Source organism: Anarhichas minor, unplaced genomic scaffold (assembly GCF_050575085.1).
Source record: "Anarhichas minor isolate MPS153535 unplaced genomic scaffold, ASM5057508v1 ptg000003l, whole genome shotgun sequence".
NCBI classification, from domain to species: Eukaryota; Metazoa; Chordata; class Actinopteri; order Perciformes; family Anarhichadidae; genus Anarhichas; species Anarhichas minor.
The window spans coordinates 5,911,886-5,928,369 of record NW_027466449.1 but is presented as its reverse complement, the minus strand read 5'-3'; the positions used below and the strand labels follow the sequence as shown (position 1 = coordinate 5,928,369).

The 16,484-nt window shown below is 42.8% G+C and overlaps 1 protein-coding gene across 5 annotated transcripts; it reads left to right on the top strand.

Moving 5' to 3' along the window:
• Positions 1–356: 356 nt before the first annotated feature.
• klhl17 (kelch-like family member 17) lies at positions 357–12,375 on the top strand. 5 transcript variants are annotated; one of them, XM_076095089.1, is made up of 13 exons: positions 357–1,247; positions 2,354–2,419; positions 2,891–3,155; positions 3,754–3,875; positions 3,976–4,197; positions 5,931–6,047; positions 6,147–6,378; positions 7,086–7,230; positions 7,584–7,751; positions 7,955–8,043; positions 8,207–8,280; positions 8,420–8,601; positions 9,949–12,375. In XM_076095089.1, the coding sequence occupies exons 3-13, from the start codon at positions 2,942–2,944 to the stop codon at positions 10,175–10,177; spliced, it is 1,794 nt and encodes a 597-aa protein (XP_075951204.1). In that variant the 5' UTR covers positions 357–1,247; positions 2,354–2,419; positions 2,891–2,941; the 3' UTR covers positions 10,178–12,375. The 5 variants fall into 5 exon arrangements, with proteins under 5 accessions (XP_075951204.1, XP_075951210.1, XP_075951187.1 ...); XM_076095095.1 differs by having other exon boundaries at positions 2,354–2,424; XM_076095072.1 differs by lacking the exon at positions 2,354–2,419.
• The last annotated feature ends 4,109 nt before the right edge of the window (positions 12,376–16,484 follow it).

The following is a 16,484-nucleotide window of genomic DNA, read 5'->3' as shown; positions in this document are numbered from 1 at the left end:
TCCGAAACGTGACTACCTCAAACATCAATACCCACAATGCCCCTGTGCAAAACTAAGCGGTTGGTTTTATGTTTCATGGGTGCCAAACTGCTAAACCGTAAAATAGTTTACAAATGTAATATAATAATCTTATTTCGTTTGATCCAACACTGTATGGGAGTTTATGTTTCGTTTTTGATAACGTTGGTGTATTACAGCATAAAACATGTGACACTATTAACACTTAATCGAACCATAAATTGAAAAAAAGCAAGTCGGCGAGCACCGCAAACTCGATATTTCAGTCATAACTGGGTCCAAGAACAAGCAGTGTTTTGATGCTACACGTGATTTTGAATTAAATGATCGGCTGTCTTCACGAGATACAGGCAGCTGTAGATTCGCAGAGCAGTGGGGTTTCTTTTTCATTCATTGTCCATCGCGTTACGCAGCCACAAAGCTGGGTAAGCTCACAAACAGGAAGAAATCATTGCTGTCATATCGACACCGACGACGGTTAGTGTGGTGAGTCCTGCTTTTAGCTAACGTTAGCCAACCAGCCCATACATTGGCGATACATTATGACTTATGATGACAGTCGTGACTTTTATTTTATCCTCATACAAACTTATCACATTCACAGTTTCAGCGCATGTATCGCCTTTAAAACTAGCGTATTATAATCTGTTCATTCTTGAACACCGAGTTTATGTGTTTGTTAGATTTGGTGACCGGGCCAACCGGGGCGGGGCATGGTTCAGGTTCTGACCAATCATGGCGCTTCTATGTCAAACTCCGCCTCTCGCGCTCGCTAGGGCTCATTTATTGAACGCACTTCCTGACTCTGACCAGACAAAGGGGGGCGCTTAAGGTCGTTTATGTCACGTCGAATAGTAAACAAACAACCATTGCAGACGTTTGACATGTGCGCTTAAGAAATAGCTTCCTGTGCATTTCTAAACGTGCAGCCTCCGTCCTTCGGCATCATATTTCAACAGCAGGAGCAGTTGCTACTCTCATCTCCAGCAGTTCCAGCTCCACCTTAACATACGATGTCAGCTTTCGTGCAGTTCTTTTGCATTGACGTCAACCACATACAGCACGAAACAGAGGCTTTCTTCATATTTCGTATGCTTGAGTCGAAATATGGACAGATATCCAGACACTGGTGCTAGTTTTAGACCAATCTGACTGCGACAGTGGCTAATTTATCGCCCATCACTTTGAGGAAGACACTGCGTCCAAGGATACCCGCAACACATCCACCGGTAAAGAAATGACACATTCATTCTCTCTATTGCTGTTGCAGCAGCTGTTATTCAAAATAGATGGAGTGGGGGTTGGGGTTTATGTAAAGCACACAAGGAGGCTGTCAATGAACAGAAACATCCTTCAGGCGTCCAAAAGAGATTACAGTGCAGCGTTTTGTGTTTTGTCAAGGAACCACATAGTCTTTGGGTGGAGAGGGGAGAGAAGATTTTAAGAGACAAGCCTGGGATGAACGGGACAAGTGCTTTACTCTGTTAGTTTTAGCTGTGGCAATTGTGTTTTCACTTCTGCCTCAACCTCCTCTGTGTACCCATGTCTCCATTTGCAGCATTGTTCTACGTTATTCCCTTGGGCACGAGAGCAGATTGTCCCCTCAAAGAGGAACATGGTTTTTGTGGTCCATTGTGTTTCAGAAAATGGGACCTGAAACTAGTCGCCAGGCAGCTGTGGTGACATTTGATATGTTCCTCAGTGGAACAGTGCAGAGTATTTTCAGTGCCTCTGAACAGATGACAACATAATTAAGATGCATTTGTTCTCAGTGCCTTGGGGTATTTGGCCGGAAAGACATGTGAAACTCAACTTCATCACAATAGATGTGTTGTTTTGTTTTAGCCTGAAGCGTTGCATGTCTTGGACTTCCAACTGATCAATATTGTTCACTGATGAGGTTGTGGTGGCTGCATATTTGTTCTGATAAGCTTGTTATTGTCACAAACAACCCACTATATTTACAAACCCCAATAATGAATTTAAAATGAAAAGTAAAGCATCAGTAGAGAATAAGGATATTTTAAAACAACACACTATGTGGACGCTCTGCATCAGAGGAGTTCAGAGGCTTTACACTTCAAACCACTCTTATCTTCTGCTCATATGTTTATTTCTCTGCCCTTGTAATGTATCACAGCATCCAATTCAGTATATTTGAGTGAAAATATTCTCTTCCTGAAGTCTGTTCTAGGCCGGTGATGTTTCTAATTCAGTAACTTCATTCAGTAGTTTGCCTTAGTGCATCCTAAATATTTATCAGACAACAACTTCTAAGATGCTGCCTGACGACGGTTATGCAACATTCTGAAGTGTGTTCTCCATCCGAGAGCAGGGCGGATGAGAGGCTAACTCAGGCTACATCCTACTCCCACCCTGCATACCCGAGGCTGCAGCTGGGGTAAGGTGGGTGGGGTGGGGTTTCCACAGCTAATTCTGGTGCAATTAAACTGGCCATTGTAATACGGAGTCATTGTAATAAGATAAACTAAGACTGTCCAATAGATGACAAGCCAGCATTGAGAGGATTCCAGTTTAAGTTTAAGTAATAATGTCCATTCTCTATTGTCATAATGTGATTTAAGCAGTCTTGACACTGAATGTCAAATAATTAGGCCAGCCAACCTACTACACTTTGTAATTGTACTGAGATTTCTGTCATGCTGGTAGGCTTCCTGTCATAGCTGTCAGGTTGGGTACTATAACAGAAAAAACAGGTACAATCATTGTTCAGGACACCTGTCATAACACCTGCCTCCCAGCAGATCAACTAAGCTCTCGCAGGTGACATTTTTTCACAATGACAAGACATTATTAAAAGTTAATGACACTGGTATTAACACACAGGAAAATGTTTTTCTGCACGTTTCAGTTGCCCAGAGTGCGGCCCAGGCAAGAGCCAGCGACCGCCACATCAGGCACCATGATGGAGGGGGGCATGCAGCTGCTCAACCGCGACGGCCACAGCATCTCGCACAACTCGAAGCGCCACTACCACGACTCCTTCGTGTCCATGAACAGGATGCGACAGCGTGGCCTGCTGTGTGACATTGTGCTCCATGTCTCCAACAAAGAAATCAAGGCGCACAAAGTGGTGCTGGCATCCTGCAGCCCCTACTTCCACGCAATGTTTACCAGTAAGTTCAGTCCACACACACTGCCTGTCTTTGCTTTGCTTTATCCCCAAAATCCATGAAGCCCAGCATGTTGCATGCCTCAGACCCGTTAAGCTCTGACATCAAACATGCTGCAAACGTGCATCATTTTGCTCTGTTGCTCAGAGTTTGATAACACAACACCTCCCGTGTGCAGTGAATGCCACCTCATCCATTCAGCAGCATCATCGCTTCCTTTCAACTCTTCCTGTCTGGGGCACTGGTGGTCAGATGAGGTGTGTGTGTGTCTCACATTTCCTCCCAACACTAGACCTTTTGTGAGGGTAGATTGTGTCTCCAGACACTCAGTTGTCTGGCTTTTAGTCTCAGCTGCAAGGCTTCCTCTCGTCTGACCAAGTCACTAATTGGCCCATTTGAACAGAATTTGCACATCTTTCATGATCATCCAAACAGCAGCATCACAGCTCCCCTTCAGATATTGTGTTTAACCATGTTTAAGTCAAGACTGATGCTGCCTGACGCATTAAAAGAATGATCGCAGTCACTTCGACACAGTGAGGCATACTGGTTATAATTCATAGGAAAAATGTAACGGCTCTATTTCTGTGCGGTCATGCAGATGAGATGTCGGAGAGTCGGCAGACCCATGTGACCCTTCATGACATCGACTGTCAGGCTTTGGAGCAGCTGGTCCAGTACGCCTACACAGCAGAGATTGTGGTCGGGGAAGGCAACGTGCAGGTGGAAGATTTCAGATTTATAGACTAAATTAGACTTGTACTTTGACCCCATTCATCAAACTGACTCAGTGTATTTCCACCTGTAATTGCACGCTTTCTAGACGTTGCTCCCGGCAGCCAGCCTGCTGCAGCTCAACGGGGTGCGGGACGCCTGCTGTAAGTTCCTCCTCAGCCAGCTGGACCCCTCCAACTGCCTGGGCATCCGGGGCTTCGCTGACACGCACTCCTGCAGCGAACTGCTCAAGTCAGCACACAAGTATGTCCTGCAGCACTTTGTGGAGGTGTCCAAGACAGAGGAGTTCATGCTGCTGCCACTTAAACAGGTAAGGGCGATGCTTTCTCTGTCTCCTGCTGTGTGTGAATGAAGTAGTTTTAAAGGTGGCATATTCAGAGTGGGGAAAAGTTGTTGGTAGATCCATATACTAGTAATGGCTCCCTCAGTTTGCCAGTCATTTGCTCAATTGATTTAGCAGTGTTGTTATATATATGGTTGTACTGACAGCCTCTTAGTGTGAATGTACGTTGAGCAGGGTGTTCCTAAAACCTAGAAACTATGCTGACTGAATTAAGGCAGTCAGGTGTGGGATGGGTTTGTGCTGATGTCTAAATAAATAAGAGAACTGCATCATCTTTGATGTTAAATTGTGTCTGTATCAAACAAATGCCTTGTCAGGTGGCAAAGAATAAAGTTAAAATGAAAATAAGCATCACTTTGCCGCCATCTTTCACACCTCTATAGGGAACAATCCCCACTGTACTAAAGAGTTTGTGCTTCATGAGAGTAAAACGCTAAGCTTCAGTCTCTGTCCGTGGCCTTCAAAGCCCTGAGACTGAATCTGCATTGGGAGTGTGAATGGAGTGTCCATTAAAACAGTCAAAGTTAAGCTGCATAAAGGCAGTCGATTGCCTTTGGCTCATCGTCCCATTAGATCTGCAGCTGTTCCGTGTCTGTAGTAAATCTGCATCAGATCTCGATTTATGTACTGGACGCTCGAAAGGACTCTGAGCTCACAGAGATGTGAATTATGTCCCACATTTATGTCCATGTTCTGCGAAGAAAGTGGCAAGGCATGGCAAGGTTGTGACTAGTCTGATTTGGTGATGCTTCCCCGACGTAGCATCACATGCATGACATTGCAAAGACAACGAAGGATGGATGCATCCTAATTATTGTGTCGTGGTCAAAACCCATTCATACATCCCTCATTCCTGCTGCCACACTACAAGGAAGGTTATTACACAACCCCCTCCACATACACACAATCTCTCGTCTGAGTTAATGCGATGCAGTACATGCAGAGGTAACTCCCTTACCTCTGCATGTACTGCATCACATAACCCGCGGGGCGGGGCAGTGGCAGTATTTTCCTGTGTGACTGTGGATTAGGGCAGGCTGTTCCTGGCAGGCTGTTCCTGGGAGGCTGCTAACTGTTGCGCTGATCTGGCCAGGCTAGACAGCTGCAGCAGCTGGCTGCTCAGGCCCCACCCAGCCCTGCCAGCTTTGGGTTCATCTGGGAACAGTGCCAGCCAGCCACTCAGACTGCAGCACTCGGTGTGCTACACACATACACGTAGCGGTAGCAGTAACTTAAATATATCACTGACCACTACACACACACACTGACCGTAATATAACACACAGGCATTATTGTGCTTTGCCTTATTTTGAATTGAGGGATTCTGTTTGAGTGTCATTTTGATACGACGCGGACTAAACAGAGCGCTGCCTTTCCCTCTCAAATATCAGTCTGGATAAAGTACAACAAATGAGAGGAGAGAGAAGAGATGCAACAGTTCATCAGACAAAGTCAGGTACAATGTGCAGTAACTAATGCTGCCCTTGGCCAATGCTATTTACTTCCTGTGTGTCAATAGGTTTTTGGGTCAGGGAGCTTTTAATGTCACTGTTCCTTTTTCTTCAAAAGCAAATTCTGCTAGTGCTTTTCTGATGTTCACAGTTGAATTAAAGGCACTGGGAGTTTGAATTTGGGGAAGTTGCTTTTGTAAAAGATTATATAAAATGTCTCTGCCTATCTGCTTTGTCTTGTCCATCCAGGTCCTGGATTTGATCTCCAGTGACAATCTCAACGTGCCATCTGAAGAGGAAGTGTACCGGGCTGTGTTGAGCTGGGTGAAACATGATATAGATGGACGAAGGCAACATGTACCCTGGGTAAGGCTTTCTTACATATTTCTATATTAGTTTTACCGTACTCTGGATAAAAAAACACCTCATCACATTTCCTCCTTTCCCTTCTCCTGCCCCTGTTAGCTGATGAAGTGCGTGCGGCTGCCACTGCTGAGGCGAGACTTTCTGATGAGCAACGTGGATACAGAGCTGCTGGTGCGACACCACTCGGAGTGCAAGGACCTTCTGATCGAGGCTCTCAAGTACCACCTGATGCCCGAGCAGAGGGGAGTCCTCAGCAACAGCCGGACGCGCCTGCGACGCTGTGAGGGTGCAAGCCCTGTGCTCTTCGCCGTTGGTCAGTGTGCCCCCGAAGGTACCCAGTAGGGTACACCTAGGCCACACTTTGGGATTTTTGTAGCACTGTCATTTAATGGCTTAAATAGTTTCTAGATCTTAAGAAGATAATATGTCATATTTTCTCAAACTGTCACTATATTCTGACAGTAGTACATGAGACAGATAATCTGTGAATAAATCAGGTTCCTCTGGCTCTTGTTAGTGCTTCTAATGGCATTTGCAAGATTCCACCGTGCCCAAAGGAAAACAACCAATCAGAACCAAGGAGTCTCTACACAGTGACAATCCCCACCTGTGAGACTTGTGACCGCCGATCAAACTTTAAAACTAGGCAGCGCTGATCAAATATTTTCAGAAACATTTTGTTGTACTGTTTAGCTGTAAAATGAGAATGTTTGCTTCAGTCAGTAGGCGGTGCTACGTTCTGGCTTGACTATATTCTAAATTAAAATATATATTAAAATATGAAAATATTCGATCATGAAAAAAAGCTGCACTTCGGGAGTCACACATGTCACTTTCATTCATTTAAATGAAATGTAAAGTTAAATTAAGCTAAAATCATCCCAAAACTTAGCAACTTGGAAAAATCCTCTGAAATGATGGCATACATTGGCCAAAATCACTTTGTTGATTTTATAACAATAGATTTTCATATTTACTTCACTGCTTGACGTCAAAGCATTGTTCTTCACCATATTGTGTTTGTGTGTGCGTCTGCAGGTGGCGGCAGCTTGTTTGCCATCCACGGAGACTGCGAGGCGTATGACACCAGGACGGATCGCTGGCACATGGTGGCTTCCATGTCCACTCGGCGGGCACGGGTGGGCGTGGCAGCCATTGGGAACAGACTTTATGCCGTTGGAGGGTGAGTGTAAGAACTACAGCGTTGACCTTTGATCTAGTTAAAAAACGAGTTAACCCACCATCTCTTCTCAAACACTACATTGTACGATGTGAACTAAACCTGATTATAAAAAAGAAAGCTTTGGCAGGTGAAAAATGTGGATGATTTACATGGAAAATAATGAACGGCTTCATCCTTGTGCTCCTGATGAGCTGTTAAGTGCTTTCCTCAATACAAATGCCTCTTCAACTTGTCTCGGACGGACATGGATGTAAACTGCAACATGACTAGTTTTCAGAGAATTTAAGGCAACATGCTTCCACGTCAAGCATCAAAAAGCTGCTTCTGATTCATTTATATCCACGCCTCCTCAGGTATGATGGCACCTCAGACCTCGCAACCGTGGAGTCCTACGACCCCATCACTAACTCGTGGCAACCAGAGGTTTCTATGGGCACACGGAGGAGCTGCTTGGGTGTAGCCGTCCTGCATGGCCTGCTGTACGCTGCTGGTGGTTATGATGGAGCCTCCTGCCTCAATAGGTACAGACACTTTTTTGGTGATGAATGCTTAAACATCTAGATACTTTTAAGCTACATTTGCTACATTCTTGGATCTTCTGTTGCTGTTTTTTGTAGTCTTGATGTTGTTTTCTAGGCCGGGTCTCAAAGACAGCTTCTCTAAATAAGGCAGCCTTTCAGCGTCATTACTATGAAATCAAGCAAGTCTTTCTCTTCTCTTTCAGTGCGGAGCGTTACGACCCTCTGACCAGTACATGGACCTCGATTGCTGCCATGAGCACCCGTAGGAGATATGTCCGAGTAGCGACTCTAGGTAGGAACTTGCCAAAAAACACAATATCGTGAACATGCTGTTCTACTGTATGTTTATGTTTCACTGTTTGCCTTTTAATGTTTGAAATCAAGAGGGACGTACCATCTTGGTATTCGACTGCTAATATTTACATTCTGAGTGTTTACGCCCTTCTCCCCTCCAGATGGCAGCTTGTATGCAGTGGGAGGTTATGACAGCTCCTCACATCTCGCAACAGTGGAGAAATATGACCCCCAGGTAAACGGCATGCTGTTCAATTTATCATCAAAGTAACTTGTCTGTTGCCAGGATTAACTGAATGTGGAGACAAAACCATCCACTACGAATGTATCTATGACCCTGTGACCAATGCTCAGTCTCTTTATGTAACGAACAGAGCAACACGTGGACGGCTATTGCCAACATGCTGAGTCGGCGCAGCAGTGCCGGGGTGGCCGTGCTGGACGGCATGCTGTATGTCGCAGGGGGCAATGACGGCACCAGCTGCCTGAACTCTGTGGAGCGGTTCAACCCCAAGGCCAACACCTGGGAGGGAGTGTCCCCCATGAACATTCGCAGGTTAGCGGGCACCCGGAATTCATACAAAACAGAATAGTCAAGTTCAGGTCCAGGGACCAAAGATGTCTCTCAAAGCAGGTATAGTATGTTAAGGAAAGAAGTGAAATCAACTCTTCAAACCGTGAATAATGTGACAAATCCAAAATTTGTAGCTAACAGGGCAAACAACGTTATTAAATGAGACACACCTCAGCCATCAGGAGGCCTGCTGCGATGATTTAGCTCTGTGGAAAATCTTTACTCTTCAAGGCGTACGATTTGGGGCATTTGGATGTCTTCCTTACTGCCTAAACCTTCTTACGGCATAAACATCAAATGACCTATTTTCAGTCGGCTCTTTCTTATTTCTTAGAAGAGGAAACTTGTCCTACGGGTGATCATCAAAGCACACACTCACAGCATTTTACCAATATAAGATCTGCATCAGAGAAGGGGTGATTTACAGATGTAGCAGTCTTGCATTTGAGAACACATCAGCAGATTCACTTATTCCCCAGGCTCCTTGACACTCACACACACACACACACGCACACACACTCTGAGACACACTTTGTGTGTGAGTCAGTATCCTGTAGGAGCAGGGAAACCTGACAACAAGGGACTATGCAGCCCCATGAATAACCCATGTGTTAATCAGCTGTGTGGCTTTGAGTGCTTTTCTTATCCAGTTGCTGAGAGACTCCATTTGCACAGTCCAAAACATTTCGCTGTATTGACCACTAATCTATCACTCTTCAGTTTTACACGTGCCAATGTGAAAATATTGTAGAGTAATTGTCTTGGCCAAAATAATCTCACTATATTGTGATATGACTGTAGCATGTAAAAACGTATTTCTCTTAGATGGCAGAAAAAAGATCTGTTGTGTCTTTTTATCGTCCCAACAAACCATTGCCTTTTCCACTGGTCTACTGCGAAGATTAATAATTAAGGGAAGTATTGTTGGCACTTCCTGGTTTCCTCAAACTGTGTGGCACAAAAGGAACTCACCATTGTGTCCACTATTAGTTAATGCGATAATAATGAAGCTTCAGTATTTTCTAAATTCTAAAATATCAGCTATTGTCCCATCTGTGCATCTCATGATCTCTTTTGTCATCTTTCACTTTTTCTACACAATCACTGATTATGTTCATGCACCGGTCTTGTATTTTTTGAATGTAATACAAAGCCTACACTGCACCCACTCTAAATTAACAGGTGCTGGCTTCTATAATAAATGCATGGAGATAATTATTCACTCCTGATAAGTGCTCCATAAAGTAATTTGAACATGGCATATGCAAAATATAGCTCTACAAAACATGTTGGATTTATATATTGAATTTGATTATTTCCTCCTTCCAGGAGCACCCATGACCTGGTGTCTATGGATGGCTGGTTATACGCGGTGGGAGGTAACGATGGCAGCTCCAGCCTCAACTCCATCGAGAAGTACAACCCACGCAGCAACAAATGGGTCGCGGCCTCCTGCATGTTCACACGGCGCAGCAGTGTAGGCGTGGCTGTCTTGGAGCTGCTGAACTTCCCACCACCCTCCTCACCCACCCTCTCGGTTTCCTCCACCAGCCTTTGACACGGGGTCACCGCTTGGCTGACTTCAGCCTCTGCTGCTCCAGCCCAGACTGGCTCTGGGAAGAAACGCAACTGCTCGGTTTGAGACTGGGAGGAGGACGGGAGTGCACAGGTAAATGGATGGAGGGGGGGAGAAGAGAAAGAGGGAAGATGAGAATAAGGCTCCTGTGGTCATTAATATACAGTACCCTCCAAAATTAGTGGCACTCGTGGTAAAGGTTGGCCAACCATGGTTTACAAAAAAATTACAATGTAATATAAACATTTTAAATGTGCAGCACCCAAAAATATTCCACAGGTAACTATTAATTATCATGAACAGTTAAGGAACAACTTATGATTCCTGAATGATCCAACACAAGATATTACATTTCTAGTTTTTTTATGGTCACACCAATCTGGCTGCTCTTTACGAAGTTTTCCATTAATTCTGGACTGCACTGTATCTGGTCTGGACGCCTGAAACTGCACCATACGGATGCCAGCTCCCACTCTCTTCAAGAGTCTAAAGATGTGCCTGGATGTGTTAGCATGTCCTCGAGCTCCCGTTTTTTTCTCTCCCACCACTCCAGTGTTTGACACTTATCGTGAAACACGCTGGACACTTCTGTCATGCGTGATATAAATGTTTTTGGTTTGATGTTGTTACTTTTATTTTGATGTCAAGATTTTTTGCAATAATGTAAAAAAAAGAAGAAGAAGAGAGAAACTGAATGACTTTACTTTTGGAATGTAGCTTTTGACTCAGTATACCATGCATGTTTACGGTTTGGCATTGACTCCGAACAGGAGGATAAAACGTAGTGCCGCTGTGCCACACTAGGTGGCAGTAACAGGCAATGTTATAAACCCTTCCCTCACTGCAGGACAGCATGGACACAGACAACAGAGAGAAGTCAGCCCCTCAGAACTGTATACGAGTTTGATCCTTTTTTTAATATAAAATAGAGAAGAATTGTGTTTAACTATATGTATTTATAAAAAAGAAAATTATAAATTCTAATATATTCTGTTTTAAAGTGAGGAAACAGATCAGACCTATGCCTATTTAAGAGTGTTTTTAATATATTTATTTAGGTGTGTGATGTGCATATCGTCAATTGAAATGACAAAGAGAATGTCTAAGGGAGAGAGAGAGGTTGTTGTTCAGTTTATGTGCATTTGGAGTTTCTCTCGGTTAAGAGGACTGATTGTTGCATTTCGATATGCAGCATTTGATTTACATTTCTTAATGTTTGTTCACTGCCACAAGCATGATCACACTTGAAACTGTACCTTTTGTCTGCTACATTTGTGCAAAAGGCTTTAGTTGCTTGCAAAACCTATTGACCAGTCAATGAAAGGACTCTATATCGTCTTAAATTATTTTTAAGCGGACATGAAGGTGGATATAATCCTTGGACACATGAAAAGTTTAAAATGACATTAAAGCAGCAAGTACTAGTTAACCTACTGTATACCAACACTTGACACTAATGAGTAATGCCGTTGACACTTGGTGCTGTCATATCTCCTTCCATACATTATCAAGTGTGGTGTCTTGTTCTATTACCTCATTGTTGAAACGGATCAAACGCTATTGCAACAAAGTTGAACTAGAAACAACTGTACAATTATCTGCAGATATACTGGCTATCCAACGTGTGGTGGACGACTTGGGAATGTCACCACTGAACTTCCATTGTCTAAAATAAATGGATTACCTTGAGTCTTCGTGACGCAATTAATACCCGGGTTCAGTTCAGATGTTATGTAGCGCAGTGATACTAATCCAAACTTCTGAGAAGTTGCCTTTTTTTTTCCTTTTTATTTTGAAGGATTTTGTTGATCCAATTCTGTTCATCTCTAACTACCTTACTGTTCATTTGTTAGAGCGGACCCAGTAGAATAGTGGCTGTGATGGTCTTATGGAGAGTCAGGGCCAGACTTTAAGAGGTGTGCACACAAAACCACATAAGACTTTGGCCTCCATTCTGCTGATTGAACTGTAAATACAAAAATTGTTAATCTTAAATCCGTTTGTGCAATTCCAATGTGACTGTAGCTATTTTTCAGTTTGTGTTCGATGTGGTGATAATTGTTTATTTATTATATGTTTGTTATTTATGAGGAACTTTAAAATATTGAATTTTGCACTATTGCGAAATGGAGCAATACACTGTAAAAAAAATGAAATAAAGACGTTTTCAGATGTGATAACTGCCTTGACGAGTTTGAACACGTGTAAAAACTGGGTGGGACAAAATGTAATACATCCTGGAAAGTTTATCCCTGCATCTGCAAAAATGCCTCACTGTACTCACTATGTCACTCTGGATCAGAGATGCAGCTAAATGCCCAATGAAAACACATACATACACACACACACACACACACACACACACTTAAGCTTGTGTTGCTAGCACTGGTTGTTGCTAGGCCCACTATACACCATTTCTTGGTACCTTCCCAACATACTCCTCTTTCATAGTGATCTCAGCAGACAGCTGAACACTCTCACTTTACCCTTCTTGAGCTCAGTCACATGGCATTCACACCTGTGGCTGCCTCTGCTCACACTGAAGCTCACACTCTCCCAGAACACATAGAGACACAGGCCAAATATACACAATGCAGAACACCTACAGCTTTAAAAGGGAGAAAGAAGGCTACAACTGCACATTGAGCTACTTCAACATTTTTTGAGGACAACAGGGGAAGAAACATCTGTGCATGTGTGTTTGGGGCTTTGCTGTACTTGAGGTGTTGGACTGCAAAAACAAAAGTATGTATCGTGGTTGCATACAGAGGTGGGAGACACGACACACAATTTACACAGTGTCAGTTCTGTTTGTAATGAAATGTGGCAGAGGAGAACAGATTCTCAGAAATCTAAAATAAATAACATGCATATTTGTTTCTTGTACAGCAGACAAAATCAATCGCACTGTCCTCAGAAAATTCTTAAAAAAACATTCCTGAGGCATAATCCAGTTCTTCATTTTCCATTCATATGATCTGTTATTAACATTTATAAGCTCACTCAAATATAACTGAAAAGATAGATTGAGGGTGAAGTATCACGTGTGAGTTAGGATTTAAAGGTGTGCGTGGATTTGTTTTGCATTTCCATGTCTCTGATTGCTGTAACAGTGAGCCGCCTCCGCTACTATGAAGATGCTAATGATTTTACAACCTGTCTGGATAAATGTGCTCACTCTGGAAGAGCGGCTGTCCTCCCAGCATTCCTGCCACTGGAGCCTCTCCTTTTTCCCCTGGTGTCAGCCTCTGCACAGCCCTTATCTGGCCATGGAGATGCGGTCACCCTCTCTGGAAGGACTGAAGTGTCAATCAACCTACTGTTAGAGGCCATACACAATTTTTTGACCGACCACTTAAAATAAGACCGGGCCTGAAATGGAAAAACTCTCAACCCCACCAAAGTATTTATGACTGTACAGCTCATGGAAGTGTAATCAGAGTAGAAATAATGTGGATGGCCATAATGCTCATGCAAGGACAAGAACCAGTGGTGTGCCCAATAGCAGACCTACAGAGGATGGACAAAATAATTGAAACGCTTTACAGCACAAAAGCCATGAAGTAGCAACTAGTAAAGATCCCAATTCAAAAGGAAGATACTCAAGTGAGCTATTTTAAAAGGGGCAAGATGTTGCCAGAATTGTAGTTTGAAACATTCAAAAATGGAACTAACATCAACAGAATGTGAAGATGTTAGACTTAGAGTGTCAAAGAACTATATTGTGTTGCAGAGATATCTACTGAAATCAGGGTGCTGACCAGCTAGCCCCGGCCTGTCCTGTCTTGTATAGTAAGTCACTGTAGCGTCCAGTCTGCCCTCAGTCCAACATGAGAGGACGACGAAGTAGAGCAGCCCCGAGGGCTTGTCAATGATGCCTCCATAGTCCTTATGGGTTTTCATAGCGTAACGAGAAAACGACTCATGTTTTCATTTTGCCCTTCCTGCCTTCCCTTAACCCAATAAACAAACTATCAAAATGTACACGGACTGTACAGCCGCCATTAGTGGCACAGCAAACACAAAGAGAAAGTAAACAATAAGCCAACGCCACACGTGAAGATTCGAAGATAGCAGAGTTATTTTGAGCTTCAGCAGTTTGGTCGTATTGTCGGCCTGCTGTTTGTTGGTAGTTGGCATTTTTTTAAATAACTGATGACTGTAAATTGAGACTGAATGGACACAATCGTAGAGGTGAAATGCTGCCCCCCATTCTTTGGAGCATGTGGCTGGACATTAGACATTGCACCTTTAGTTAGTGTATCAATTAATATTGTGTTTCTGCTTGGAAAGAGGTTTGACAATTCCAACAAAACAATTTTGAGAAGATTTTCAAGATAATGTAAGGCAACATACATAAGGACAAACATGCCAGATAGTAAATTATCAAATGTGTCAACACTACAAAGTAACGGCACCTTACTGTCTGCTGAACTTCCCTCGGTCTCTTTGTTGTCACCTGTCTTTCTATCTTGCCATTGCCAGTCGACCCTCGTCTCCCTGCATGCATGTCTTTTATTGTTGTTCTGCTGTGTCAGACTGATTTATATATTTTACATACTCTGTATGCTTCTATGTTTTGTGCTTTGGCTCTGTATTTAATGTCTAACAATGCAGCATCATTTTGTCTTTAGGCCATGTCTCTATTAACATAATTATCCCTCATTTATTTGCTTTGCATGTGTTGTTCTATATGCACCCCTGTGTTGCATGTCTAGTACTTGACAATGTAGTATAAGGGTGTCTTGAATTATGTTTCTACTTATATTAATATTGTCTCTCCTTTTATTATTGTTTCTGCATGCTTATAAAGGATAAATGATGAATAACTATCATTTTAATCTTACATTCTGTTTTTTAGGGTGACTTTGTAACATCTGTCCAGGAACTACAGATGACAAATAGCCTCTTGGCTGACTCTGGCGCATTTACAGTGATGTTTTATTAATGTCTCGACCAAATAAACCAATAAATTGAAAAAAATGAAATACCAAAAAATAAGAAAATGAAAATGATGGTATAGTTAAATTCCAAAAGAATTATCACAACACAAGACAGCAGCTCTGTTTGTTAAAATCAAACAGTATTTACAAGTGCACCCTTAACAACACCACAAACTAGTCTTAAAAATGAGTACTGATTTGAATCAACACCTCTGACAGTCACCACAATACTGACCCCAGTATATATAATCATGTTGGTTTAACCCGTGTACATTAGTTGACCTTATTTACCAAAATATTTTGTATACATCCATAATATATGAATTTATCTAGATTAAAAAAAGGTCAGCTCAATATCTGCAATATCTGTAAAACATGGTTTTACTGCAGCAGTCACACCTTAGTTTTTTTCCTTTCTTTTTTTTAACGGAAACCAACAGAGATCCAAATCACGAACCTCGTCCAACATGCTGTGACAACACATCCCTGTCTCATTGCTGACATCATCAACTTTTGTTTTCCATGGTAGTGAAACTAATTGGATCCACTCAGTGTGTGACCTCCAATTTCAATGACGTGTGTGCATTTCTGTATTTGTTGCCTCAAAACTCAAACAATCTTATGTTTGGTCGTTTCACGGCTTCACTATGATCATATAAACTTCGTGCGATCTTCATGGGATCTACTGAATCAAGCAGTTGAAATAGTTCATCTGACTTTGACTGATCTTGCCTTCAAAGGAGGGCCGGGGTCCAATTAAGATTCCTTTATGGTCGTCCTGTGTGAGAACTTTGGCGCGTCAGAGTCTCTGTTGGACACCTGATGTTGGGGGCCTCATATCCAGACTCTGTTTTAGTGGCCTGAGGTGTGACTTTAGCACCGCTGCTCTCACCAGCTGAGTCTGGATAAACACAAGCGAGTGAATTCTTGGGGAGAGCCAAAGTTCGACCCACCACACAAGGAGAGAATGACATTATGAAAATGGCCTCTACGTCTCTTCCTTGGAACAAATAATAAAATGAAACTGGCAGATTCAATTTGAAGGAAACCCCAGAGAAGTATAATTTACATACCGTAGGTACAATTAGATATGGTCTGATTCAGAAAGGGGCTCAATTTCATACATTATTGTGGTGAGCACAGACTGGAAAACTAAAACATACTAAAGAATAAAGTCCTTTAACTTTTTAATGGGAAACTATGTGGGCTGTTTTAGGAAACAGCTCATTCCGGAACTGTGACCCGCACAATATGAAACGGAGTGGGGAAAAAAGTGAATGGACTGTTTATCTTTTTAGATATAGTGTTGCTTTTGGCAAGGCACCCAGTATTTCTCTTCCCGTTGA

Excerpts from the sequence above, each read along its gene's own strand:
- klhl17 (XM_076095072.1), top strand. The coding sequence starts at position 2,942 with ATGATGGAGGGGGGCATGCAGCTGCTCAACCGCGACGGCCACAGCATC. Across the intron at positions 7,231-7,583 it reads AGACTTTATGCCGTTGGAGG|GTATGATGGCACCTCAGACC; the intron begins GTGAGTGTAAGA and ends ACGCCTCCTCAG. Across the intron at positions 8,044-8,206 it reads TGTCCGAGTAGCGACTCTAG|ATGGCAGCTTGTATGCAGTG; the intron begins GTAGGAACTTGC and ends TCTCCCCTCCAG.